General features: G+C 44.7%; 1 protein-coding gene across 2 annotated transcripts in view; it reads left to right on the top strand.

Annotated features, from left to right (window-relative positions):
- The window catches only part of LOC126331935 (protein gustavus), a 317,640-nt gene that overhangs the window by 215,746 nt on the left and 75,105 nt on the right, over window positions 1-26,789 (top strand). Inside the window, exon 2 of one of the 2 annotated variants that reach the window (XM_049996534.1) lies at window positions 8,713-8,756. The exons of the other annotated variant lie outside the window; for it this stretch is intronic. Within the exon in view, the coding sequence (XP_049852491.1) occupies window positions 8,713-8,756 (44 nt within the window). The remainder of the gene's footprint in view (window positions 1-8,712; window positions 8,757-26,789) is intronic. 2 annotated transcript variants of the gene reach the window in all.

Genomic DNA, 26,789 nt, shown 5'->3' with positions numbered 1-26,789 from the left:
ATGTGAGGAGAGACGATACGAGCGTGCATTACAAGCGCAGTTAACGTTATCCCATTCGTGACCCATAGCCTTCTTAGAGGGCTGACACGAACCCACAGCAGTTGAAGGAATGCCCAGTGTGCTGTTTTGAGAAGTCTGTCAGATGCTAATGAACTTCGACCCACGCCTATTAACATTTTGCAAATCTAACAGCAGAAAGTGCAGGGCGGAAGTCGGCTGAAACCCTAGTCACGTATCTGGCCAGCACGTAATTTTGTTTTGCGGTTTGTTTCACCCACAAGTGTGTGCTGACTACTCTCGCGGAAATAGGCATAGATTCCGGCGTTACTCGTAATTGTGACGATATTCAGTTCTGATAAATCTCTCAGCACTGTGTGCTGAGAAATTCTTGTATATTTTTCGGTCAAGACAGAGCATAATTAATTGTAACAATTTATGTGGAGCGATAGGCCTCTACATGGATGCACCTATTACTAGGAAGATACAAAATAACAGGAAACGGGCAACACTAAAACGTAGCAGGGTGAGCACAGTTCGGCAACGATCAACACAATCCATGTTCTACTTCGTGCGCTGCACAGTGCAACATGGATGAGCACAATGTCTTGTAATGACGGAAGCGTTACTATCGTACCCACGTTCTCATTAAGCCAGGTCATACACAAATCAGATTTTTGCATGTTTCCTTTAAAGGTCGCAATCTTTTTAGACATCCAGTTTTATGATACTCGTAGTTACTCATTCCCGAGTTGGAAACAGTGACAACTGCAGCCAAAGCAGTTCTTCATGCAAACTCACCAGATGAATACTACTAACATACAGATCGTAGACAAAAATTGGTTCTAGTTTTCACGATTTTTAGACAGTGCCAGTTCATAGAAAGTAGTGCCTTCATATTTATGTACATTTGTGCTTCTTAAGTAGTGTTATATGTCTATGTGCGATCAGCTGTTGCCAATTAGTCCCTTGCCTTTCACCGTAATACGGTACGCCACATGGGCTGTATGCTTTGAGTAAGCCACAGCAAGATACAGAAAACAGCTTACAGGCTCGAAGCTGAGTAGTAGCGGCTTTGACGAGAAGACCGCCGCCGCCTCATCCCCTTACTCTGCTCTGAGTGGGTCAGGTGCAGAGTGTGGTCCATGGAAGACGTGTGTGGGCAGGAGAGAGCCCGAAGAACGTAATACGCCCCGCGTCCCTTCTTTGTCTGGAGACAAAGCGGCCTCGAGCAGACTCCGCCAGTGACACCTTACTACATTCCCCCTCGTCCCTCCCGTGCTTACATATTTATGGGGGGTTTTGTGTACTCGGGGCCTCAGCGGCCATCCAGAAGAGCAGCTTTCCCTCTACAGCGTCGCTTTCGCTTTGACACCAGGACGAGCAGCGCATTATCTGTTCTGAAAGAAACGATTTCACGATTTGGAGATAGATACAAGCAGGAGTCCAAACGTACCCTAAATATCTGAATTAAAATGATTGATTCTTACTTAGATCTGTCCGCAGCTCGTGGTCTTGCGGTAGCGTTCTTGCTTCCCGCTCACGGGGTCCCGGGTTCGATTCCCGGCGAGGTCAGGGATTTTCCTTGCCTCGAGATGACTGGGTGTAGTTGCGTCGTCGACATTATTATTCATTCCCATTACGGTGGGTGGAAGCAATGGCAAATCATTTCCTCCTAGGACCTTGCCTAGACAGCGGTGCGGGTCTCCCGCATCGTCCCCTACGCTCCTCGGAGTATGGGACATTACCGTCACTTAGATATTGATCCGCCCCACGACCTTCACAAGTCTTCTAGGGAGCGAGTAAATGAATCCTAGTGTTTCTGAGACTTAAATTATGAAGTCTTACTTCGTTAGTTCCATCTGCACCTGCTCTTGAATTACCTCCAATACACCACACCTACGCACCCTTTCATCGTGACTCATCTTGGTGAAGAAGTAGTCACATCGAGCTAACATTACTGAATGCCACGGATGGAGAACTGCAGCCAGAAACCGTACTTCCGTCACAAATGCAAACATTCGAAAGCGTGTGAGCCGTGATGTAGCTCTTCGAATTTCCTGCAGTAGTGAAGCAGCCGTGACACAAACTTCGCGAAAATCCTTTCCATATTAGACTTACCCACGAGTTCAATTTACGTCCGGACGACTCCCTTCAATGCAGCTGAGATGTCACCTCACGATCGTCGATATTCTCGCAGTGTAAGCTCCGAGGCATTTCAGTACTAAGTGTAGCCGGGAAAGCTTATGCAAGAGTCATACTAATGCGATTACAAATCTTAGCTTCCAGAATCTACCCAGTGTGGCTTGAGACCCGTCCGATCAACCGTAGATATGATCTTACGACAGCTACAAGAGAAATGCCGTGAGCAGTAGAGGCCACTTTATATTGCTTTCATTGCCCTTTTAGAGCGTTTGATTTAGTGAGCAGAAATAGGCTTTTCAGGCTGTTGCAGAAGACTGGATGCCCACCTAAATAACTACAGATAATTCTTTCCATGAGGAAACTCAAGCAACAATCTGCTTCAACGGTAAAACATCAGAAGCATTCGCTGTTAATAGCGGTGTGAAACAGGGGTGTGTGTTAGCTCCTACATTATTTGGGATTTTCTTTCCCCTTCTGCTCAGTTGCCTTTGAAGACCGTGAGGAGGGAGTGTATCTACATACGATGTCTGATGGAAATATTTTCAACATTGCTCGCCTCAAGGCCAAGACCAAAGTAAATACAGTTGTTATCCGTGAGTTGTTATATGCGGACGATGCAGCTCTAGTAGCGAACACGGAAGATGAGCTGCAGTAGATAATAAACAAATTATCAAATGCCTGTGAAAAATGTGGTCTACTCATCAGCCTTCAAAAGACTTAAGATCATGGCGCAGAGCCCTACCAACCTTCCATCCATCAGCAATGATGGCAGGTAGTTGATGACTTTACCTACTTGGGATCCACAATATGTAGCAACTTATCCATGGACACTGAAATTACCAACAGAATTGCAAAGGCATCATCTGTTATGGCTAGATTGAAAAACAGAGTATGGAACAACGGACTGCTTACCATAAAAGCTAAATTGTCTAAAACGCTTGTTACAAGCACCCTTCTCTGTAGCTGAGAGACATGGACAACTCTTTCTAGGCATGAATCTCGACCAACAGCTTCCATCTCCGCTGTCTCCGGAAGATCCTTCAGATCTCTTGGGGAGATAGAGTACCCAACACCGAAGTCTTTCATCGTGCAAGCACAACCAGCATCTTTGCACTCTGAGTCATCGACGTCTAAGATGGTTGGGACATGTCAGGTGCATGGATCCAGAACGGATTCCGAAACAACTGCTGCACGGAGAACTTCAGGAGGGTGTGAGACCAGTTGGACGACCGCATCTTCGTTTCAAGGATGTCTGCAAGAGAGACCTGACCAAGACCTGAATCAAAGTCGCTGGGAAAGCATTGCAGTTGACAGTGTCAAGTGGTAATTGTGCGCAACGGCGTCAAGCCCTGAGGACGAACGCACACAGGAACAAATCAGGAAGAGGACAAAGCGAAGAGACAGACCGGCTTCTGTTCGAAGTCCCTCAAATGTCACATGTCCAAACTGCAGTGGGACATTTTAGCCACAGCAGACGCTGCTGACTCTGAACCAAGCATGCTTCACCATCATCCCCTAAGGATGGACGGATGCCATTAAGCTCTGATGGCTGATCTGAGGCGACCAGTCAACCTGTGTACCTTAGATATTTGCGGAAGATGTGGTTGCAGCTACCAAAATTGTACGTTTTACTGCACCTCCACCTGTGGTGTCAGGGGTGGTTATGTGAAGTGCCTCTGGCTACAATGTACCCCCCGTGTAGTCTCGGGCTATTATCGTTCAGGGATTGACTAGCAGCCGCTGAGCGGTGCCCTCGAAGGGCGGGGCCAGAGCGACCGAGTTTGGCTCTGGAAGCGGGCCAGCGGAGCAGCGGCTCGGCTCGGGGCACTCCTTGGTTACCATGGCGACAAGGACGCATTGATCGGCCGCCCACCGCCCACTGCAGCAGCGGCCGCCTGCTGCACGTCTTAAAGCTGACCGGCTCCTCCCGCCACTGTTGAACACAGACATCATTGTCGCAGCTGTTAACATCGCTGCTGGTAGTCATCCCTTCAGACACACATTGCAGTTCAGGAATAGTTGGTTACACATTACTTTCTATTATTCAGTCTGTAGAACACGTCCAGTCCTAGGAATGGAAATACTGGGGAGGGGAGTTGCATAAAATGGTTAGAATTCCATAGATATTTTGAGTGTTTACAACCGTACCATTTTTTTTCTTTCTTCTCGCAGTGAAAGACAATGTCACGCGGCAAACGTCAAAATTGCGTGCAGTTGATTGACGCGAATTGTCCATTAGGACGCGACAGCAACGCGTTTTTCTAATTATTCATTGGGTTGACTGTGTCCAGGCACGAACGAATTTGATGCAACAACACAGGACAGAGGGTTAACAAAGCTTGAAGACAGCGAAACCTACAGGTTACGAGAATTCTGTAAACCATTAGCAGGCTTCCCTTATCAGATAGACACCAATAACGGGCGGCAAATTCCCACTGGTGTGGTTCTCTTATAGCTGTCGTGGGAGGCACACGACGTGATCGTAGTCAGTGTTACACGAAACAGACAGATCTCGGAGTAGGAAGTCCGCTATAGTTTTGTTGAAGCAACTGTCTCGAAATTCACTTCATATTTTTTTAGTAACATTAGAAAATCTTTATCAAGTCGCATGAACCACTGGTATTTTGCATATTCAAATACAGAGATGCGTAAACAGGCAGAACATGGCGCTGCGTTCGGCTACACCAATATAAGCCAAGTGTATGGTGCAGTTGTTAGGTCTATTACTGCTGCTACAATTGCAGGTTATCAAGAATTAGGCGAGTTTGAATGTGTTGTTACCGTCGGCGCATGAGCGATGGGACACAGCATCTCCGAGGTAGCGGTGAAGTGGGGATTTTCCCGTACGACCATTTCACGAGGGTACCGTGAATATAAGGAATTCGGTAAAACCACCTCAGACATCGCTGCGACCGGAAAAAGATCCTGCAGGAACGGGACCAGCGACTACTGAAGAGAATCGTTCAACGTAACAGAAGTGCAAGCCTCCCGCAAATTGCTGCAGATTTCAATGCTGGGCCATGAAAAAGTGTCAGCGTGCGAACCATGTAACGAAACATCATCTATATGGGCTTTCGGAGCCGAAGGCCCACTCATGTACCCTTGGTGACTGCACACCACACAAAGCTTTACGCCTTGCCTGGGCCCGTCAACACCGACATTGGAGTATTGATCACTTGAAACATGTTGCCTGAACGGACGAGTCTCGTTTCAAATTGTATCAAGCGGATAGACGTGTACGAGTATGGATACAACCTCATGAATCCATGGTCCCTGGATGTCAGCAGGGGACTGTTCAAGCTGGTGGAGGCTCTCTAATGGTGTGGGGCGTGTGCAATTTGAGTGATACGGGACCCCTGATTCGTGTAGATACTATTGGCAGGTGACACGTACGTAAGCTTCCTGTCCGGTGACCTACATCCATTCGTGTCCATTGTGTATTCCGACGGACTTGGACAATTTCAGCAGGACAATGCGACACCGTCACGTCCAGAATTACTACAGAGTGGCTTCAGGAAAAGTCTTGAGTTCACACTTCCGCTGACCACCAGACTCCCCGGACATGAACATTATTGAGCATATCTGTGATGCCTTGCAACGTGCTGATCAGAAGAGATGTCCACCCTCTCGCACTGTTTTGTGGACAGTCCTGAAGGAGTCGTGGTGTCAGTTCCCTTCATTACTACTTCAGACATTAGTCGGCTCCACGCCACGGCGTGTTGCGGCACTTAAGCGAGCTCGCGAAGCGCCCACACTATATTAGGCAGGTGTACCAGTTTGGCTCTTCAGTGCAGTACATCAAAATCTTAGACTACTACTCGTCTCGTCTTTCAGGATGTAGGCGAAATGTTAAACCACTAGCTGCCCATTAATGATTCTTTGGTAATTCGTGTCTTCGCTTGAACGCAGTGTGTATTTACACCATAAAACTTTTACTTTTTCCAAACTCATCGTTTAGTTTCATAATGAAATAACCGCAAATAAATGATCATTAGTGCAATCTACTCGGAAGGCACTTTATAGTGGTTTATGTAGCAACAGTTCCTGCCCATTGTATTTAGCGAAAAAGGTGGGATTTGTTTTTAAGAATTTTGTGAAATTGTTTGCTGACAATATTCTTGGGTTTGTGAACTCGTCTTTTTTATCAAACTATGACATAACAATTACGTTGAGACTTATATGAAATGCGTCACGTTAGTTGGATTTGTAATTTATTTATTGGGATTTATGACGCGTAAATGGATGTTGCAGTGGTGCGCTTGCTTGTCCTTTACGACAATTTTAAGGTTTTAGGAACACACTTCTTCCTTTCGGGTATAGACTATCATTTCATGCTCACAACATGACACTTGTTACACTTGGTATCTCATTTATTTAACGTAATTTCGTCGATTTTATCTTTTGATTTTAAATTTGGAAGTTTATTTTGACGATTACAAACAGTTTGATTTACGAAATGATTTATCGATCTGTGTTCTTGTTTGTGTTCGTGTGTTCTGCATCGTCTGCTATGATGCAGAACTAGTTTCAAGATAATGGTATGGAACTTTGTGGCCACAGTTTAACTTACAGTTGGGTATCGTCCTAGTGAAGTCTTCGTAACCACACATCTGAGGCGTTATGCGTGTTATTAGGCACTTCTGGCACAGAAGCAGTGTTTCTATTGTATCAGGAGAGAAATTGGTTCGCAAGTTCGCAGGTATGGTTCAGTGCGATTCACGTAAACAAGTCACGGTTGTTAAAAACAGTTTGGCTTATGTAGTTAGCCTACGTGTATATTTGAAGATAATTAACGAAAGAAAAAATAAAAATTCACTACTTAACAAAAACTGACAAATCTGAGACAAACAAGATACCACGTACAACTACTGTTTCTTTAGCAATGGCATTCAACGCTATTTTAGTGTCATGGAAAGACTACGGTAACTTGTGTGAATACTAGCCTGAGATAAAATGCCAAAGACACTAACAAATATCAAGCAATGTTACCTTCCCAGTAGGTGATATGTTGAACAGCCTTGCTCCGCGTGCACGTGATAGCCATATGGTCGCCAATTATTCACGATAAAGAAATAAAATTTAATTATCAAACACAAGCCTTGTAGCGGTGCATTTTTCTTTTGTGAAATAAGACTCTGAGACTCTTTCCTTGGGAAATCTGCTTACGTTGTTAACTATTAAATGACGCAGATGGAATTCTTGACAAAAGGAAGTTGATAGTTACTGAGTACACAGGAGTGAAATGCTGATAAAAAAAGGAAAGAAATTCAGTTAAAGCGGAATTTTTTACTCAGTCATTTATCAAAACCTCCAGTAACGTTAGACAACTAAAATAGAGTACATTGGATGAAGAACAACGAACACAGCTAAAGACAGTAGCAAGAGGCGGAAGAAAAAGCAGCAACGGGAAACGTGTTTTACCTTCAATAATATATATTGTAGTGGTGTGATTTTATTTTGTGTGGGAGACACTTGTAATCAGTTTTGCTGTTTGTGAGACAGATTAGTTACGAATAAATTAAATTGGCTTGTCACTTCTGACCACAAACACGACGTGACGAAATTGAAATGCGCGGCCATTTTAATTAATAATCAAAAAATATTTGACAATGTTTGCAAATAACGCATACTGAAATTGCGATATGAAAAGGAACAGATGCAATTAAAATGCCGTCAGGATTAGTAATACGTGGTAAACATTCATGCTGTGATTCGTTGGTGGTCTCAACAACGTGTTAGGCTGTGATTGCTAAGTCAATGTTTCCTGATATTATCATCACATTAAACGACGCTGCTGTTGTTATATTACATTTAAATATGATCGTCCAGTGGACATACTTCATAGCATGAAGGCAACTCTCAAATTTCGCCCGCTCTGCCGTGACTATCGCTCTCCTCGGTTTACCATGTTCGTTGGTTTTGTATTTTTCGTGAATTCGTGATAAGTGAAGAATCGATGTCACTGCAGCAAAAAAGAGAAGTACCCAAAGTTCTTTCTGAACTCCAATGGCAGCTTCTACAGAGTGATAAATACGGTAGGGCTGAAAAAGACATAAAACAAGAGCCCTTCGCATCCGGGAACGAATCCCCTTATTCTCAGTTCAGCGCGAGGGTGCTGGAAAACAAGAAAGATGCTGCTATAAATCTCGCTTGTTCCCTACCTGCCCTCTACGTCTCTCTCATCTCTTCCCCTTGTAGAAAAAGTTACTAACCCTAAAATTTTGAAGAGGGGGAGGAGAAACACGCCCTTCTCTTACTTTCCGTAGTCCATTATTTGTGTTTGATTATCGAAAGGATGAACAAATGTCTATAGTCATGAAACCGAGACTGTGTGAACGAATCATTGCGTGCCTTCTCTCTCTCTCTCTCTCTCTCTCTCTCTCTCTCTCTCTCTCTCTCTCTCTCTCTCTCTCCCTCCCTCTCCCCTCTCCCTCCCTCCCTCCCTCCCAGATAGCCATTAAATCATTAATTCTTCAGAACAATTTTCTTTCTGTAAAAAAGAACGCACAGAGTAAAGTGTTTATACTTGCCTTGAAAGTCTTGTTTATTTCTGCCTTTCTTCTGTTACAGGTACGTGCTGACCGCATGTTGGACGATATTCTTGTCTCTAATCGGTAAGTGAGCGTAAGCAGTGGCAAGTACTGTTGTAAATATTTAGCGGTGCCTCTTGTACGTCATGAATACTCATGGCTTAGTACTGCTGTTTCGTCAGACGTTCACTGCCACGCTGACACGCTTTCACTCTTACGTGGCTAATGAGAAAATCTTTGTATGTAGCATGAGGGTAATACAGCCTACCTTTGGAAGAGGGTATGAATAAGTAATCTGCCTACAATTTCACTGTTCAGTACGTATGATTTGTTTCTCGTATGTCGTTATGGCACTTTATGAAGCACATGGCGGTACGAAAACGTAGTCATAAAGTAGCAGTACTGTACGTATGGAGTGCTTCACATGTTCCTTCTGACCTACTTCGATCTGTAACGATTGTAAGAAAGTGTCCAGTGCCATCGTTTTAATTACGCATATGTATCAAAAAGAACTTTAGGGAAATAATGGGAATACCAGTAAACATCTCTTACCGTAACGTTATTCTCTCGCCCTGTCTCCGCTTCAATTTTAAAATCTTTTTGGCAATGTAAGACCAATTGATACGAAATTGTCATTTCCGAAAATTACTACGAAACCAAAGCGCTTATCGCAAATTTAGCAAAGTTGGGTTCCTATAATCTCATTTTCTGTAAATCGAATGAGACTTCGGTTGTTCCAAGACTTGAAGAAAATGGATACCAACAGCCGGAATTCAATAATTTTATTTAGTTACTACTTTCAGCGTCTTAAGTGGCACCATCTTCATGTCCCCTGACATGTAGCTAGACAAATTGTAACGAAAACGGTCAGTCGATGGAAACAATTGGATGCAGTGGTCCCCATAGTAGTAAAAACGATCGGAGGACTTCTCTATCTTCTTGTATAGGTACCTGAAGATAATACCAATTGAGGCACCGAAGCTGGGGTAGCAAAATAAATTAAGTTACGGCTGTCGCTAGATCTCACTAAATCCCCAAGCAGTTTTGGCCCCCGTTAAGTCAGTAAGCGCACGCAAATGATACATTAAGTTGCTCACTGACCATAACAGCGCTGAAACTGAAGAGGACAGAATGTCGAAATACTGAATTCAGCATTAAATTTTTACAGCGGAAAACTGTAATAGTCTTCCCTTCTTCAATCGCGGCACGAATGCCGAAATGGCAAATATTGAGACAAATAATCGCTAAATAGAAAAAGGAAAAAATCTCAATAGTGGAAGGGCAACTAGATGCGACGATTTTTATGCTTACATCACCGAATTTAAGCTGATGTAAACTGACGGAACATATTCTATGCTCACGCATTATAACGAAAATCTTCTCATTAAAAACCAGTATGGATTGCGCAGAGATCCTGCGAAACGCAGCTCGTTATGCTAATCCATGAAATCCGGAGCACAGTAGACAACGGTACCCAGGTTGATGCTGTGGTCCTAGACTTCCGTAAGGCATAAATACACTTCGACATTGTCGTTAAGTAAATTAAGTAAAATGATCCTGTGGCATTATTGGCTGGGAGACCCCATTTCCGACTGTTTAACAGCCTGGTGCAAGTCTTTCTGTTTGACACCACTTTGGCAACTTGCGGTCGATTAAAACAAACGCCCAGTTCTTGTGAAAGGTAAATGCCCGGCGCTCGCGGGAATCGAACAAGGCACCCCGCCATTTAGAGACAGTGACATTGACCATTAGGCCAAGGTATGCAGACTGGAGTTGAGGACCCTCTAGCACATAGAACGTATTACGTTCTTCTTACCGGGCCGAAACTGACAAGGTAATTTTTTGCGTACCAACTTGGCAGAGTTCTGGGGCCACTATGGTTTCCAACACGTAGGACTGATCTGTTGGATAGCGTCGTAAGCTCACGGAGGCTTTTGGCAGACATTACTTTTGTCTGTAGCATATAATAATGTTGAAACGCCACATCAAAATAGCAACACGCAGAACGACCTGCGGGGATCGATGAATGGTGCACGGACTGGCAGTTTGCCCTGAACGTAAGTAAATGTTACACATTGCGCGCAAATAGGCGAAGATGTGTGGTGCCCTGCTGTTAGATTAAGCTGTTGGTGAAAAATCACTGCAAATGGTAAAATTAAAATACCTAGGATTAACATAATAGTTCGCAGAGACCGAAAGTGGAATGACCAAATAAAACCAATTATAGGAATAGCAGATATCAGGCTGAGTTTCATTGAAAGAATCCTACGCGAAAGGAGTGACTCACAAAACTAACATTCTACAGATTCTTAAGCATTGCTTAAGTTCAAAATGGTTCAAATGGCTCTGAGCACTATGGGACTTAACATCTGAGGTCATCAGCGCCGCAGAACTAATTAAACCTAACTAACCCAAGGACAGAACACATCCATGCCCGATGGTAGATTCGAACCTGCGACCGTAGCAGTTGCCCGGTTCCGGACTGAGGCACCTAGAACCACCGTGGCCGGCGCTTAAGTTCAGGACCCTTCCCAGCAGGAAAGGATTAATGGAAGAGATCGACAATATCTATCGCACAACGGCGCGTTACGTCGCTGGATGTTCAACAAACTCCAAAGGCAGACGTTACAATAGAAGCGATGTCGCATTACGGAGAGCTTTAGATTCCTGGAAGAGTCTGACATTATTACTCATTCCCACGCGCCGTCGAGAAGAAAATGAAAAATCACGGGCAAATTTATGGACAGTAGTTCCCACATACCATTCCCGAACGGAACGAGTGTGGCGGCAAATGAAGTAGGTACCAGAAGCTACTTCCACTTAATACCGCAATTTGACCTGTGGAGTACAGATGTACAGGACTTTAAATTACGGAAACATTGCGAGAAATGCATGCGTGGACGTAGGTGCTAGCTAAGACCTCAGGTTACGGCAGCTGTACAGTATCCTAAACATATCGCAAGTGTCAGGCGTGGTCAGAACAGTCTTCCTCGTAACTAGGAGTGCGTTGTGTCGAAGCCCCGTGAATTTGATCGTGGACAAATTGTTGGTGCTCGTATTGTGCATGCTTCCGTAAACAAGATAGCCAAAGTAGCAGGTGTTTCACGACGAACCGCATCGAAGATTTATACCGCATACCGGGAACGTGAAGAAGAAAACATGATATGCTAAGTCATAACGCTTACGAATAATCACCCGAGAGGATTGTGACGAAAAGTAAGAAGACAGCTGCAAGTCACTGTAGAAATGAATGTGGCACTCGTGAGCCCTGTCAGCATCTAAATACCACGAAGGGCGCTCAATAAGGCGGGAATTGCAAGTCTAGCTGGAATTCCAAAACGACTCATTAGTGTTACAAATGCCCGTTGAATTACAACTTGGCGCCAGTGCCATAAAATCTGGACTAACAAGGGAACCTCCCCATCGCACCCCCTCAGATTTAGTTGTAAGTTGGCACAGTTAATAGGCCTTGAAAAACTGAACACAGATCAATCGAGAAAACAGGAAGAAGTTGTGTGGAAACATGCAAAAATAAGCAAAATATACAAACTGAGTAGTCCATGAGCAAGTTAGACAACATAAAGGAGAGTGAGAGCTCAGGAGCAACGTGGTCCCGTGGTTAGCGTGAGCAGCTGCGGAACTGGAGGTCCTTGGTTCGTCTTCCCTCGAGTGAAAAGTATTATTTTTTATTTTCAGACAGTTACAAAAATTTCAGGCACTCACACATAACCAACTTCGCTCTCCAAAATTCCAGGACATGTTCAGATTTACTTGGACATAAGCAGGATTTGACCGTCTACATACGGAAAAATTGAAAACGTTTGACAGAGCACAGGGACAACTGTGCGACTGTGAAACTGTTGCAATCATTTGTTGCAGTTTGTGACAAATTCTTATGATTATCACATTCACAAGAAAACCTAAATTGGGCAAGGTAGAAGAATCTTTTTACCCATTCGCCAAGTGTCCAAGTTAGGTAGGTCGACAACATATTCCTGTCATGTGACAGACATGCTGTCACCAGTGTCGTATAGAATACATCAGACGTGTTTTCCTGGGGAGGAATCGGTTGACCTACGACCTTGCGATCAAATGTTTTCGGTTATCATTGGAGAGGCACGTCCTTTCGTCTACTAATCGCACGGTTTTACGGTGCGGTCGCAAAACCCAGACACTAAACTTATTACAGTGAACAGAGAAGTCAGTGAACGGACAGATCATAACTTTGCGAAAATGAAGTAAACTTTTCACTCGAGGGAAGACTTGAACCAAGGACCTCACGTTCCACAGCTGCTTACGCTAACCACGGGACCACGGCGCTCCTGACCTCACACTATCCTTGATGTTGCCTATTTTGCGCATGGACTACTCAGTTTGTATATTTTGCTTATTTTTTTCATAGTTCCACACAACTTCCTGTTTTCTCGATTGATCATTTTCAGTTTTTCAAGGCCTATCCACTGTGCCAACTTATAACTAAATCTGAGGGGGGTGCGATGGGGAGGTTCCCTTGTAAGGAGCAATGGAAGAAAGTCATTTGGTCGGATGGTTCTTGATTCAAACTGTTTCCAACTTCTGGCCGAGTACACGTCCCGGGAATGAAACGTGGCTGGGTTTTGCTAATGATTTGGGCAGCCATATCGTGGTATTCCAAGAGCCCCTTAATCTAAAAGGTCGCCTTACGACCTAGGATCGTGTGACCATTTTAGCCGATCACGTGTGTCCATTTTAGCTGATCAGATGCATCCCATGGCACTCTGTTCCCCAGTGGTGATGTTTTGTTCCAGGACGACAGGGCCACAGTTGGCACAGCTTGTATCGTCCAGGACTGGTTTTGTGGACAGGAGAAAAAGTTGTCGCGTCTCCCTTAGCCACCGCTTTCACTAGAGTCAGTATTATTTAGCCCTTTTGGTCTGCTGTAGAAGGAAGGTTGTGGGATCACTATCCATCTCATGATAGTTAGCTGAAAATGAATGCTGTGCAGGAATAATGAATGGTATTAGATTCGTTTGAAAACCATACAGTTCCGGTATTTATGTATTCCCAGAGCCATCGATTTTGCGCACCGTATTAGGTATCGTAATGAGTGCTGTTTGTTCGTATAATTTTGTCTACCCCGCCACTCCCGTAAATGTAGATTGGAATCTAGGACGTAAAAGTTCGTGTAATAATTAGGAGAAACTAGTCAGTTGTGCTGTGTATCAAGCGGAAGACAGGAGGTAAAGAATTGTCTGTGCAGTGCCCGATGCGCATAGGTTTCTTGCAATTTTTAGTGTTTATAGGGAGTGTGCTGGCGGTGGCGCCGTTCTGTCAGTGTCGGAATGCCAGCGGTTAGCTATCGCGGTGGAATTTATCGCGAGCGAGCGGCGGATTTCCTACAGAGGGGCCGCTGCAGGCCAGATAATTTTCTCCGCAGCAGATGACGCGGCTAGCCGCCTGGCGCCTCTCAGCAGAAACTGCTGCTATACTCAGTCGTTCGCAGAACACATTCGAGTGCGAGTTCTCGCTACTTTCCGGCAGAGTTGTTCGGCCCTTTTTACGGCGCGTTACGTCTCCTCTTCCATCAGTAGCGTGTGTCCTACTTTCGCCAGAACTCCACGTACGGCTACTGTGGACGTACTTTAAGCGGCGTGAGGACTGATTATTAATTGTTACACCAAGCTGCAACCTTGTTTCTTGCATCAAACTAGAAACATTAAAGAAAGGCGTACTGGCATTTGAGGAAATCTCAACATGTGACACGTGTTAAGTGAACTCAGCGCAACGGACTCCGATCGTATTCATGCTCTTTTACAACGTTCCGTATTGAAACATTTTACCCACTTTCTCTTTGTAGTTAAACGTTCATACCCATCACCTCTCTGTCACTCTGTACATGCCCGTCCCAGTCTTTTTTTTTCTCCCATTGATTTATATTACACTGCCACTCCTTCCACCATACTTCGGTAGCTCAGGAATTCTGGGGTCCAACTTACTTTTCCCCTGTATGAACGTGTTTAAAATTTCAGTCCAAAATGCGCCCTCCTCTATACATGTGTTCGCCTGTTTCGAAGGGTGCACACACACCAGTCCTACGTATGGTCACAACCCATATGTATCATTTCAACAGTCTCCACTTACCTTTTGGTACCAAAGCCTCTAACGCGTGTTTATGATTAAACTGCAACGACTGACGTATGTCCTATGTGGCCTGTAATTATTGTATTGTACTGAAACTTGGTAAATAGGCTAAGGCTTTCACACGGAACAATTATGCTGGAAAAAATAAGTTCAAATTTCGGCCACCAGGTGTAAATCTGGCGCTCTACATTGTTCGCATTATCACAGTATGACAACCACGCTGTATTTGAAGCCATAACGTGAGCGAACATTACGGCTACCCAGGAGAGACCGTCCGCCGTTAAAGCGAAAATGTTTAAAGTGAACGGCTGCAATTAATGTTCCAATTGGGAGAGTATCGCAGACTTTTGTCTGAGGAGAGGCCCAGTGTGATTAACTAGTTTAAAGATAATAATGATGAAATTAAAAAACCCAGGTGGCCTTAGAGTGGTATCGGGGGGAAAAGGCGTCCTGGCCGGATGGATGTTATTGGAGTTTGCTGTTGCTGTAACTTAAAACGCAGCACGTGCCCCGGGTAGCGTTAGTGCTCGTGCAGTGTGAAGAGAACTGGCCATTCCATGCTCTGCGGTACGGAAGTTCTGCGATCTACATTACAATGGTACGCGTACAAGATCCAGACGGTGTAGCAACTAAAACGTCATTATCTGCAGAAACGTTCTGAGTTTGCTCTTTGGTTTCTGGCACGGATAGAATTTGATATTTTGGCGGGCAACTTTTTACCGAGTTCGGAGGCACATTTTACGAAACAGGGTGCAGTGGATAAACAGAACTGCCGAATTTCGGGTACTGTTGCACAACCGTGCTGTGCCATCGCACTCGCCGTATTTTCTGATGAAGATTCACAAGCACCTTTATTCTCTGTCCGTTCTTCTTAAAGAGAATACACGCAGATTGCCTGTTAGGTGTACCGTGATGTCTGCACTTTACCGAGACCACCTTATACGGCATGTATCCGTGGTTTGAAAGAGCGCCAACCACGAGTTTCATGCAAGACCGGGCAATTCCTCATGTCGCTCACCCAGTGGCTCCAGAAGTTTTCCAGGTGCATGACCTGCGATGTTACTTGACCTGAATCCGTGACAGGCCCTGGGTATATCTAAAAAAAGTGCGTTTACCAAGGAAGTGTTCAGTGTGTACGTGCTGTGAAGGCCGGCACGGGTGTACTGGAACACACAGATCAGATTCCACCGCAACTGCAGTGCGTCCACGGTTGTCTGACCTTTCCTGCCCACTAAGATTCTAATCCATTACATATGAGAACATTCATATGCATCTTCCTTGCATTCGCAGTCAGATTTGCAGCTGGGGGCCAAAATCTGAAGTAATTTCTCCCAGCGTAAATCGGGTTCGCATTAGAACAGGTACAAAGTTTCGCTGCCATACGGTAATTACAGACCTCAGTGGACCTCTGTAACAGCATTTTAATTAGAACCACCCATTATGTCAATCCATGTCTCTTCCTCTTTTTCTGCCACTCTCTCACTGACCATCAGTGTCTCCATTTTCCCGCTGGTTCGCTTTTCCCTGCTACAGAAGGTGTGCTGCTTGTATAAAACTAATTTTATAAGTGAGTAAAGTTTTGACTCTGTAATATCTCCCCTCGACCACTGACCCGTTCTTGTATTCCACTATTTGACCAAGAGGCCTACTGTGCTTTCTTTCACGCCTCAGTCTTCTGAAACCTTTTCAGTGGATTAACTTGGCGTAACACTGACCTTCCTCGTCAAAGAAATAAATGAGAACATATGCCCCTAATATGGATTCCTATGACCGATGCTTTCTGGATATTGCATATTTGCGCTTGTAGTGACAACAGAGTTATTAGCGCCGGGCCGAGACTGTTTAACGCAACCATTAGACACTAAGTTATGCCCTGCGTTTTGTGGAAATTACAGTACGGAAGGGGGACGGAGTAGGCGGAGGCTGGCCATACCACAAAGAAATTAGTTGCCTTCCTACACGTATAACCTAGTCGATGAGGTGACATCTCGCGAAAGCACATCTGGGTTCGAGTCGCTGAATTTCTTACATTGCAAGTGCCGGTTGTTCTGATATCACGTTATTGCCTCTTCATTGATGTCATATCGCATTACTTCGCTAAATATGGAAACTAGTAGATTCGGTGAATTCGTTTGGTGTACTTCATCGAATGAAGTCGTTTATTGAGCGGATTTGTTTCAGCAGTGCATGTAAATTAGTATCTGTATGTAAATTCAAGAATATGTGCTTTACGACCACTGACTTTCTTTCCGTGAAAGTGTCTGATGAAGCAGCTCACAAATTGTTGTGTGGGAGACATGTACTTGATGAACTTGTTTCGGGGAGAGTACAGTGTGTGTGTGTGTGTGTGTGTGTGTGTGTGTGTGTGTGTGTGTGTGTGTGTGTGTGTGTGTAAATTTCATTTTCACATCAGTTTGCCTAGATAGGGTTGTCAAGAAAAGGCGCTGTGTGTTCTGTAAAAATGGTGCAAGATTAGAATGGACAAAACGGTGAATGGTACAAACTACTTATCAGATACATGTGCTGTTACATCTGTTGTGACCTTCCGTTATTAATAAGCAGCGCATACGAGCCGTCTGTAAAATACTCTTTAAAAACTGAAGAAAGCTGAAATCTGCAGCAGGCAACATCGCATTTTCTGTTGTATTAGTCTCCAAGTTGAATAGTTTACAACAGTAGTATGACTTGGCGTTGTTCACTCTCATAAATAAATACTTCGTAAGAAATTCCAAATTCCTGCGTTTGTTGCGGGAGCTCTTCATTGTAACGAAGCTGGGTTTCAGCACAGCGAATAAGGATGCCGAGGTATGTTCTAAGACACATGATTTTTGAACGTCGTATAACAAATTCGTGTGCATATCGATGAGTTATTACAGGGACAGATTGTGATTGTCGGCTGGTAAAAAGATCAAACAGCATCGACCAAACATCAAAGTTTCATTAGTAGTTACTAACTTCAGCCATAAAATGAATGACTGCAGTTAGTTTCATGTGCGAACGGTACGTAGACGGTATGTTCATGAGAGGCGCGAGAAGGCTGTGTCAGTAAACTTAAGAGACTAGACTGATAAAAATAAAAAATGTGGTTTTGTACTTAAGACGTTTTACAGTCTTCCCCTCACTTGGTTGCAACGCGTAGAATGTTCATACAGTCGTGTTACTGTCAAAAAAGCCCTCTGGAATGATAAATTCGGACGTCACATTCGCACCTTTTTTCTTCGATATGCCCTAGGTTCGTATTGAAAACATCGTCTCGTCACCAATGATGAATCTTTCAGGAAATAAGTGTCCACTTTTTCAGTGTGTCGGACACAACCCGGGACACACTTCCACGTGTCGGTTTATGTTTGGGATTAAACGTGTGCGGGACAAATTTTTGCACACACTTGTTTTAAAACATCGTCGAGAAGTCTTTCTTATTTGAATGAAAAGCGCTGGCTCATTGCGATTTCACACACAGGCCACACGTCCACTACTCAACACAGCTTGCTCACAATTGACTGGGCGAATGTACAAACGTTGTTCACAGCTGTTAGTTCAAGCTGACACCGTAGTTAGTGCGCGGATGTTTGCTTGCATGCCAGGAATGAAATGTCTCAGAACTTTTGGGATGGTTGTTGTACGTATGTATCATACATCGAATTACGTTTTGTAAATACGTGCAAGGTGAGAAAAGTCTACCTGAGGCATTGGCCACATTGGTGATCCGTGGATCTGGGAGCCCCGCCTCACGTGACGCGATAGCAGCACCCACAGCGGCTTTGACGTAAATGTTTGTGGTGCAACGCACCGATATCAATGCCAGACATAACAAATTGTGCCTCCAAACACCTGTTCTTGATAGTACACTCATTTCATGTTAACCCCATCTTCAGATTTTTTACGTGCTGTTCCTTTACTTACGATGTTTTTGCACAATAGCTGTCTAAAAACCTCCATTGTAAAATAACACAACGCCATTAGTAGAGACAGGTAAATACTAGTGAACATCTGAAAATGGAATGCCAGGTTTCTTGAAATATCGCCGAAAAATAAACACCTATGAAAGCAAGTGACTGCGGCTATTTCACTAGAAATTACCTTGGATTTAAACATTTGGAGTTCTCTAAAACGTCTGCAGTGAGAATTCTTTACTAACGTTAATGTGAGAATAAATAGAAAACAAAATAATACAGTGAGACAGTGAATTTGGAGTAACAACGTGACTTCTGGCATCAGGCAGGTCATTAATGTGTCCGAAATTTGTGTGAATATCCATAAGCAATACCAGCAAGCATCTTTTTAAGTATTTGTCCAAAATTTTTTTGATGGATCGCAAAGGTGTTTACCGTTTCCGTAACGCTAAAAAATAAGCCAAACTAGAATGTGAACAGCAGAATGGCGTAGATCTGAAGATGCGTTCTGGGCGGAGTACAATACGAGCGCCCCGCTCTTTGCCTAGTTTCTTCGGCCTGCTGTGTACTGCCCACTGGCCGTCGCTTGCCCACCGCGCCCTACCAGATCGATAATAATCAGGTTCCGCAGTTTGCCTGAGGTGGTTTCCTCAGGGGACTCTAGTAGAAAATGGTTTGAGGACTGAGGACTTTCTACAGTGTAGGAAGCTGTGTTACGATGTGATTACATTGTACGATGTGGAAATGTACGACAATCTATGCATAGAAAAGCGAAGGGGCGTATGGCGAAAGAGATGGGAAGAAAATTACGGAGTAAATATATTTGGTTGAATTTATTGGACGTTATGTTTTTGAAGCTATAAATGTGAGTGATGGGTTGTCATATCTGTAACTGCCCGTGTATGCGTTAGGTGCGTGGTTGCTGTGAGTGCAGGGCGAGCCCGTAAGCGTACGTGACGTTCAATTTGGACAGCCGGCCGCCGCCCCCGCGTCCACATTTCCCCCTTCAGACGCTGTACAAACACTTCGCTATCGCAGCGTGTGCCTGCCTGCTGCGTGGCGCAAGGGTCGAGCTGTTTGAATATCGATTAGGCGGAGTGCCATATTGGAAACGACCGCGGTTACGCGTCGGCCGTGGTGGAGATTATGCCATTCTGCTGTCCGCTACACCCACCAATCACTCAGAGGGTGTGTGTGTGTGTGGGGGGGGGGGGGGATTAGGAGGATAGTGTTAGCACAGTTATACTCCTGGCGCCAGTTTCACCATTGGTCGCACTTAGCACATGCGGGCGTGGCACATTACTACCTCACTGAACCACGAGCAGTTGATGAGCAATTTTGAGCTTCTGTTATCTACATTACGTAGGGTTTTATAGTGGAATATTCCCAATCCCTAGTAACAGTACTCTTCCGGTACACGCTGCCACTAAGATTAGTGTTTCCCGTATACTGACGCCTGCGCTGTGAGCACATGGAAAACAGAAAACAATGATGAAACATACGTCCATAAGTACTTATTTTTACTTCTATTGCGTAAAGTGCGATTCGTATGTTTGATCATATTTGCCAAGGCAAGACGATGTTGTACTAAGACAACCTTGAAGTTGAGTGTGACAGGGAACTTTTGAGAGTAGACTCAGTTAAGGTAGAAGTGAATTTTCCGGTATAACAAAGAAAAACACACATTGAACAGACGCCGTTACTTGGTATCCTACCTCGAATTCAGCCCAAAATGTTTTCATGGTTACGGTGGGCTACGTTGGCAATTTCCTGTTGTAGCTTTGTATTCATCATTTGCAATTGCATGTCATATGCAAGGGCGTTGAATCCTTTTAAGGTGGTGGTGGTCGTCGTCAACTGTGCTTTGAAGCACCACAGAACTTGTGAAACCAAAGTGGCGATTTGCTAGCAAATGCGTAATAATAAAGTAAAATTTCGATAAACTAAGAACATTTGGGAGAAGAGTTAAGAGGGAAATGAGTCTTCTACATACAGAAGTGACGCGGAAATGAGGTGTATCGGAATAAAGAGAATGTAATAAAAACTATTTATAGAGAATGGATGAAAACAGCTGAACAATAGACCCTAAAATACTCTTTGGAAAAGTAGTCTATAAGATACTGTTTCAAGGAGGTCAGTCACCGATTCGCAGAGAATCGGTGTAAGAATAGAAGAGACTGATAGGAATAGTTTCATTCTAAAAATTACAGAAGTATTCCAAAGCAGGGAAGGAAGGAAAGAATGAAAACGTTTCCAATTGGCTGAGGAGAAAAACACTACAGCGAAACAATTGAAGGAATGCCGAAGGGAAAACAGAAAATAATCTGAAGAACTGGGGAACGGCACAAGGCCTGCACGACACGAAATAACAGCGGAGTTTATCATCATTTTTGTTGTGCACAAATTTTGAAATATTCACTGTACCAGTACTCTGGGGGGTAAAACTGGTCTTAGAGGTTCCTGTGACTATGAAGCTGTTGGAGCTCACCCGAAAAGGGGTACTCGAACCGGCCGGAAGTTGTAAGCGATACGAGTGTGACATTCGATAAGATCCGCTGTAAGGGAAAGATCAGGTATAGGAAATCATTTCACTGGTAGCCACACTATAGACGTCGCAGAGCCATAAGCGCGGAAAAAAATTAATGCCTAGCTGTGCACTGGTCTTCTGCCAGAATGTGCGCGTGATTTTTGTCTGTGCCCCTTTTTGCCGGCGAACAGCTACAGGATATCTGCAAAATTTACTTACTCAAATTTTGCTGCCAAATTTATACGGAACGTATGCTGATTAACGGAACTATATATTGCCGTAATCTTTCGCGTGGTTAGTTTCACGAAGTAGAAAAAACAAAGAACAAAAGTAATTTAAGAGCGACATCTATCGCCCGTAGTGGATTAGTCATGTAGGGTGAAATGAGTTAACAACGCTGTACCTGAAACGCCATATGTTCTGAGATACTGAAATAAATATAACTGAAAACGCTGAAGGATTTAAACGTACACTTAATATCGGTGGGACTAATCTTGGCCCTACGTAAGTTTTAATGCACAGGTATTTTAATTGGTACATCTATTGTTACAGAGCGAAAAATTAGTAGTAGATATTGGCTCTTGCTATTCGCGATATCACTGAGATCTTCATTTAATCGGTGAGCTTCTACTCAATGAGTAATAGTTACGAGCACACCAATGTTAAAGCAAGCCCGTCAACTAAACTGTTTGTGTGAGACAATGAAAGTTTGTTTGATCATAATTCCTGTTCATAATATCAGCGAAAAGGTAGCAGACGGCTGGTAGGACTGTTCCCAGCTTTTAAGCACGAGCTGTCAGGCGCTGCGTACAAAATTGCGACAACGATGAAGCGTTAACGTAATCACATTACGTGATGGGTCATGTTAGACAAGCGAAGCAGTCGCGGAAAGCACACTTCAACGGATCTTCTCAAAACACTAGCTGGACTCGAATGGTATTAATTATTGCATTGGCTTGGAGTGGATACTTTCTTTTTGAACAAATCAGTTTGAATAGCCTCACAAATGCATTAATGCAAACGTCGTAGAATTTTCTGTTCCTAAACGTAATGCTATATATTACATGTGGTGAAAAAAACTGTAGCCGACACATTTATCGCCTGAAAATTGTAATCTGCATATAGATACCAAACAGATACGCGTAATAACCGTAATACACTCCTGGAAATTGAAATAAGAACACCGTGAATTCATTGTCCCAGGAACGGGAAACTTTGACACATTCCTGGGGTCAGATACATCACATGATCACACTGACAGAACCACAGGCACATAGACACAGGCAACAGAGCATGCACAATGTCGGCACTAGTACAGTGTATATCCACCTTTCGCAGCAATGCAGGCTGCTAGTCTCCCATGGAGACGATCGTAGAGATGCTGGATGTAGTCCTGTGGAACGGCTTGCCATGCCATTTCCACCTGGCGCCTCAGTTGGACCAGCGTTCGTGCTGGACGTGCAGACCGCGTGAGACGACGCTTCATCCAGTCCCAAACATGCTCAATGGGGGACAGATCTGGAGATCTAGCTGACCAGGGTAGTTAACTTACACCTTCTAGAGCACGTTGGGTGGCACGGGATACATGCGGACGTGCATTGTCCTGTTGGAACAGCAAGTTCCCTTGCCGGTCTGGGAATGGTAGAACGATGGGTTCGATGACGGTTTGGATATACCGTGCACTATTCAGTGTCCCCTCGACGATCACCAGAGGTGTACGGCCAGTGTAGGAGATCGCTCCCCACACCATGATGCCGGGTGTTGGCCCTGTGTACCTCGGTCGTATGCAGTCCTGATTGTGGCGCTCACCAGCACAGCGCCAAACACGCATACGACCATCATTGGCACCAAGGCAGAAGCGACTCTCATCGCTGAAGACGACACGTCTCCATTCGTCCCTCCATTCACGCCTGTCGCGACACCACTGGAGGCGGGCTGCACGATGTTGGGTCGTGAGCGGAAGACGGCCTAACGGTGTGCGGGACCGTAGGCCAGCTTCATGGAGACGGTTGAGAAGGGTCCTCGCCGATACCCCAGGACCAACAGTGTCCCTAATTTGCTGGGAAGTGGCGGTGCGGTCCCCTACGGCACTGTGTAGGATCCTACGGTTTTGGCGTGCATCCGTGCGTCGCTGCGGTCCGGTCCCAGGTCGACGGGCACGTGCACGTGCACCTTCCACCGACCACTGGCGACAACATCGATGTACTATGGAGACCTCACGCCCCACGTGTTGAGCAATTCGGCGGTACGTCCACCCGGCCTCCCGCATGCCCACTATACGCCCTCGCTCAAAGTCCGTCAACTGCACATACGGTTCACGTCCACGCTGTCGCGGCATGCTACCAGTGTTAAAGACTGCGATGGAGCTCCGTATGCCACGGCAAACTGGCTGACACTGACGGCGGCGGTGCACAAATGCTGCGCAGCTAGCGCCATTCGACGGCCAACACCGCGGTTCCTGGTGTGTCCGCTGTGCCGTGCGTGTGATAATTGCTTGTACAGCCCTCTCGCACTGTCCGGAGCAAGTATGGTGGGTCTGACACACCGGTGTCAATGTGTTCTTTTTTCCATTTCCAGGAGTGTGTATAGTCCTCAGACTGAGTTGTTAGTGATCGATCCGATTTTTGATACCGTTATTTGTTACAGATTTCGTTTTCTGTGTAACGAAAGAAGATATACGATACAGCAATTGTTTGCCCTGTGTGAGAACTAGGACCTGTAGGATGAGTAATCTTTCTCAATAAACTCCTTCCACAATGTCCTTTAAAAAAACTCGTACTAAACTCGCATCCTCCCACGACAAATACTGATGTCAGCTTGCAAGATCCCATCTGTAAATCTTAGTCTAGCCACGAGTCCGTAAAAATTGACATAAGAGGCGCAGAGTAACAGTGGTCCTTGTACCCTCGAGGCTGCAAAATTGACAAACCTTCCGTGGATTGCCTTATAAATCGCCATGTAGACCTGCCCCCTACCTGTTTCGTGCAGTTATTTCGCAGATGCAGTCTCTCATAGCACTACACTAGTCGGACAGCAGGAACGCTTCGGAACTGCAAACTGCCTACGTTGCTGATTGGATGTGAAGGTGGCTGATCTACCGGGTGATCAAAAAGTCAGTATGAATTTGAAAACTGAATAATGTAGAGGTACAAATTGACACACATGCTTGGAATGACATGGGGTTTTCTTAGAACCAAAAAATACAAACGTTCAAACAATGTCCGACAGATGGAGCTTCATCTGATCAGAATAGCAATAATTAGCATAACAAAGACAAAGCAAAGATGTTATTTACAGGAAATGCTCAATATGTCCACCATCATTCCTCAACAATAGCTGTAGTCGAGGAACAGTACTGTAAAGCATGTCCGGAGTTACGGTGAGGCATTGGCGTCTTTCAGTATCCCTAGAGATGTCTGTCGATGACGATACACTTGACTTCAGGTAACCCTAAAGCCAATAATAGCACGGACTGAGGTCTGGGGACCTGGGAGGCCAAGCATGACGAAAGTGGCGGCTGAGCACACGATCATCACCAAACGACGTGCGCAAGAGATCTTGTACTAATAAAATTCCATGTCATTCCAAGCATGTGTGTAAATTTTTACCTCTATCTTCATTATTCCGTGGGTTATTAAGTTTTCAAATTTATATTGATATTTTGATCACCCGATATGTCACGGGGCGCAGCATAGGAACTCATTCATCTTAACTGAAGCGTTCCAGTACACTGTGAAGATCAAGCAAAGTGATCTTAGAAATAAGAACCTCATAAAATTGGTATTCGAAAAAAGGGAGACCGTGTAAAGGATGTTAAGTAGCAAGTGTGCTCAGAGGTGTCCGTCGTGATACCTCAAAACCATCTCGTCATTAACGTCGAACTATCATTGTTCTGTCTTTCAGTTCAGTTCAGGTCTTGGGTTCTGATCTCGCAAGCTGCACTAGTCGCTGCGCGGACGGCCTGGCGACAGCGAGGAAGCTGGCTCGACGCGCCGTACTCGCGGATCGATCGTGGAGCGCGACAGGGCTCGCTGCCATTCCCCTCCCCTCCCCTCCCCGCCCCGCCTCTCATGCCACCCCCTGCAGCGCGCGTCACATCAATCAGCGCTGCCTCCGCGAACGTAATTAGCAGTTCCCTTTGACCGTGACGCCACGCCACAGCGTATTTAATGTATGGACGGCGCTGTGGCCGCTGACGAGCCTAAGCTTCGTGCCATTTCAGCCCTCGCGTGGCGTGTGTCGCACGTTAAGACAAACAACGGGATACATACCCACCGATGGATAAAGGCTGTTCCATTACGGTCTTCAGACATGTTGCTGTTGCCTGTATTCTAAGGTCATCTGCTCATACATTCTCTTCTTTTGGAATCCACAAAAAATGATTTGATTTATCCATCCACTTGGCAGTTCGTCCCGTCCAGTTACATGAGACCTGTAAATAAGTCTTCCATTTCAATCTGTTTCCTGACACACATTTTCGGCTTCCTATTTCACCTCGTATTTCCCAAATTCTGTTAATTTATCGGTTTTTAGGTCTCTGCCCACACGCCCACCTACGTAGTCTCTAGTACAGAGTGCTTCTACTTAAAGTACATCTACCTAGGTTAATTGAGTTGTACTTATCGTATGGCGGCGAAGCTTGGTAGATATGCTAATGCGGAATGTATTTACCCTGGGGAAAATTAATTCGTTTTCGCCACCAGGCTCTGAATACAAAGGTGTATAGAAATTTTTTCCTTTGCAGTGGTTTAGGAATGGAACATGGGCAGAAAAGGTCAAAGAACTGAGGAACGCAGAATGTTCATTTTATTAATAGTCGCCGCTAACACAACTTGTTCAGTGGTGGCACCGGAGAAGATACGCTGACCACCGGACAGATCTTCACCTGGTGTCCAAAAAATAACTTTATCTAGCAAAAATCGGTTTCGCGTTAACACGTTAGCATATCTACGAAGTTTCGCTGCCATACGATAATTCCAGTTCACACTGGATCTCTGTGAGTAGCTGCACTTCAAATTACATACACCCGCTGATTGTGTATTTTTTGAGAGACAGCGGAGTTAATTAGCTGCCAGTGGACATTGATTTAAATAAATGGGGCAAGCTGGAAATTCGTACTGGACCGATATTCGAACCCAGGTCTCCTACTTATTAGGCAGATGAGCGGACCACAACTGCACGGAAACCCTAGCACGCCTCCCGTCAGAACAAAGTTCTCAACTTACACAACACACTAGTGATGTAGAGCCTCTGCTCATTAGCCTCGCTATTCGCGGCATCTCGCACATTCCCAGAAGAGTAAGAGCCCGGTGTGCATCTGAGGGGATAGTTGCTATCGTCGTCGTCGTTACGTCCGATGAAAGCTTTTGCATAAGTAGATTAAGGCGGAGTACTAATTAAAACAAAGATCAGAATTGCGTAATATGATTTCTCCATCTCACTGAACAACCCCAATTATGGCATACTTTCCGTCTCACTGCCGTAACTCAAAACTGTTAATGTACTCTCAGGGTAAATTATCCATTTAGGACACATCTGAGAGTTCACCGAAAACGTAAAGAGTTCCATTTTTTCTTT

The sequence above is a fragment of the Schistocerca gregaria genome, chromosome 2 (genome assembly GCF_023897955.1).
Source record: "Schistocerca gregaria isolate iqSchGreg1 chromosome 2, iqSchGreg1.2, whole genome shotgun sequence".
Classification (NCBI taxonomy): domain Eukaryota; kingdom Metazoa; phylum Arthropoda; class Insecta; order Orthoptera; family Acrididae; genus Schistocerca; species Schistocerca gregaria.
The sequence above is the reverse complement of the archived record's forward strand: the minus strand, read 5'-3'. Positions and strand labels throughout refer to the sequence as shown.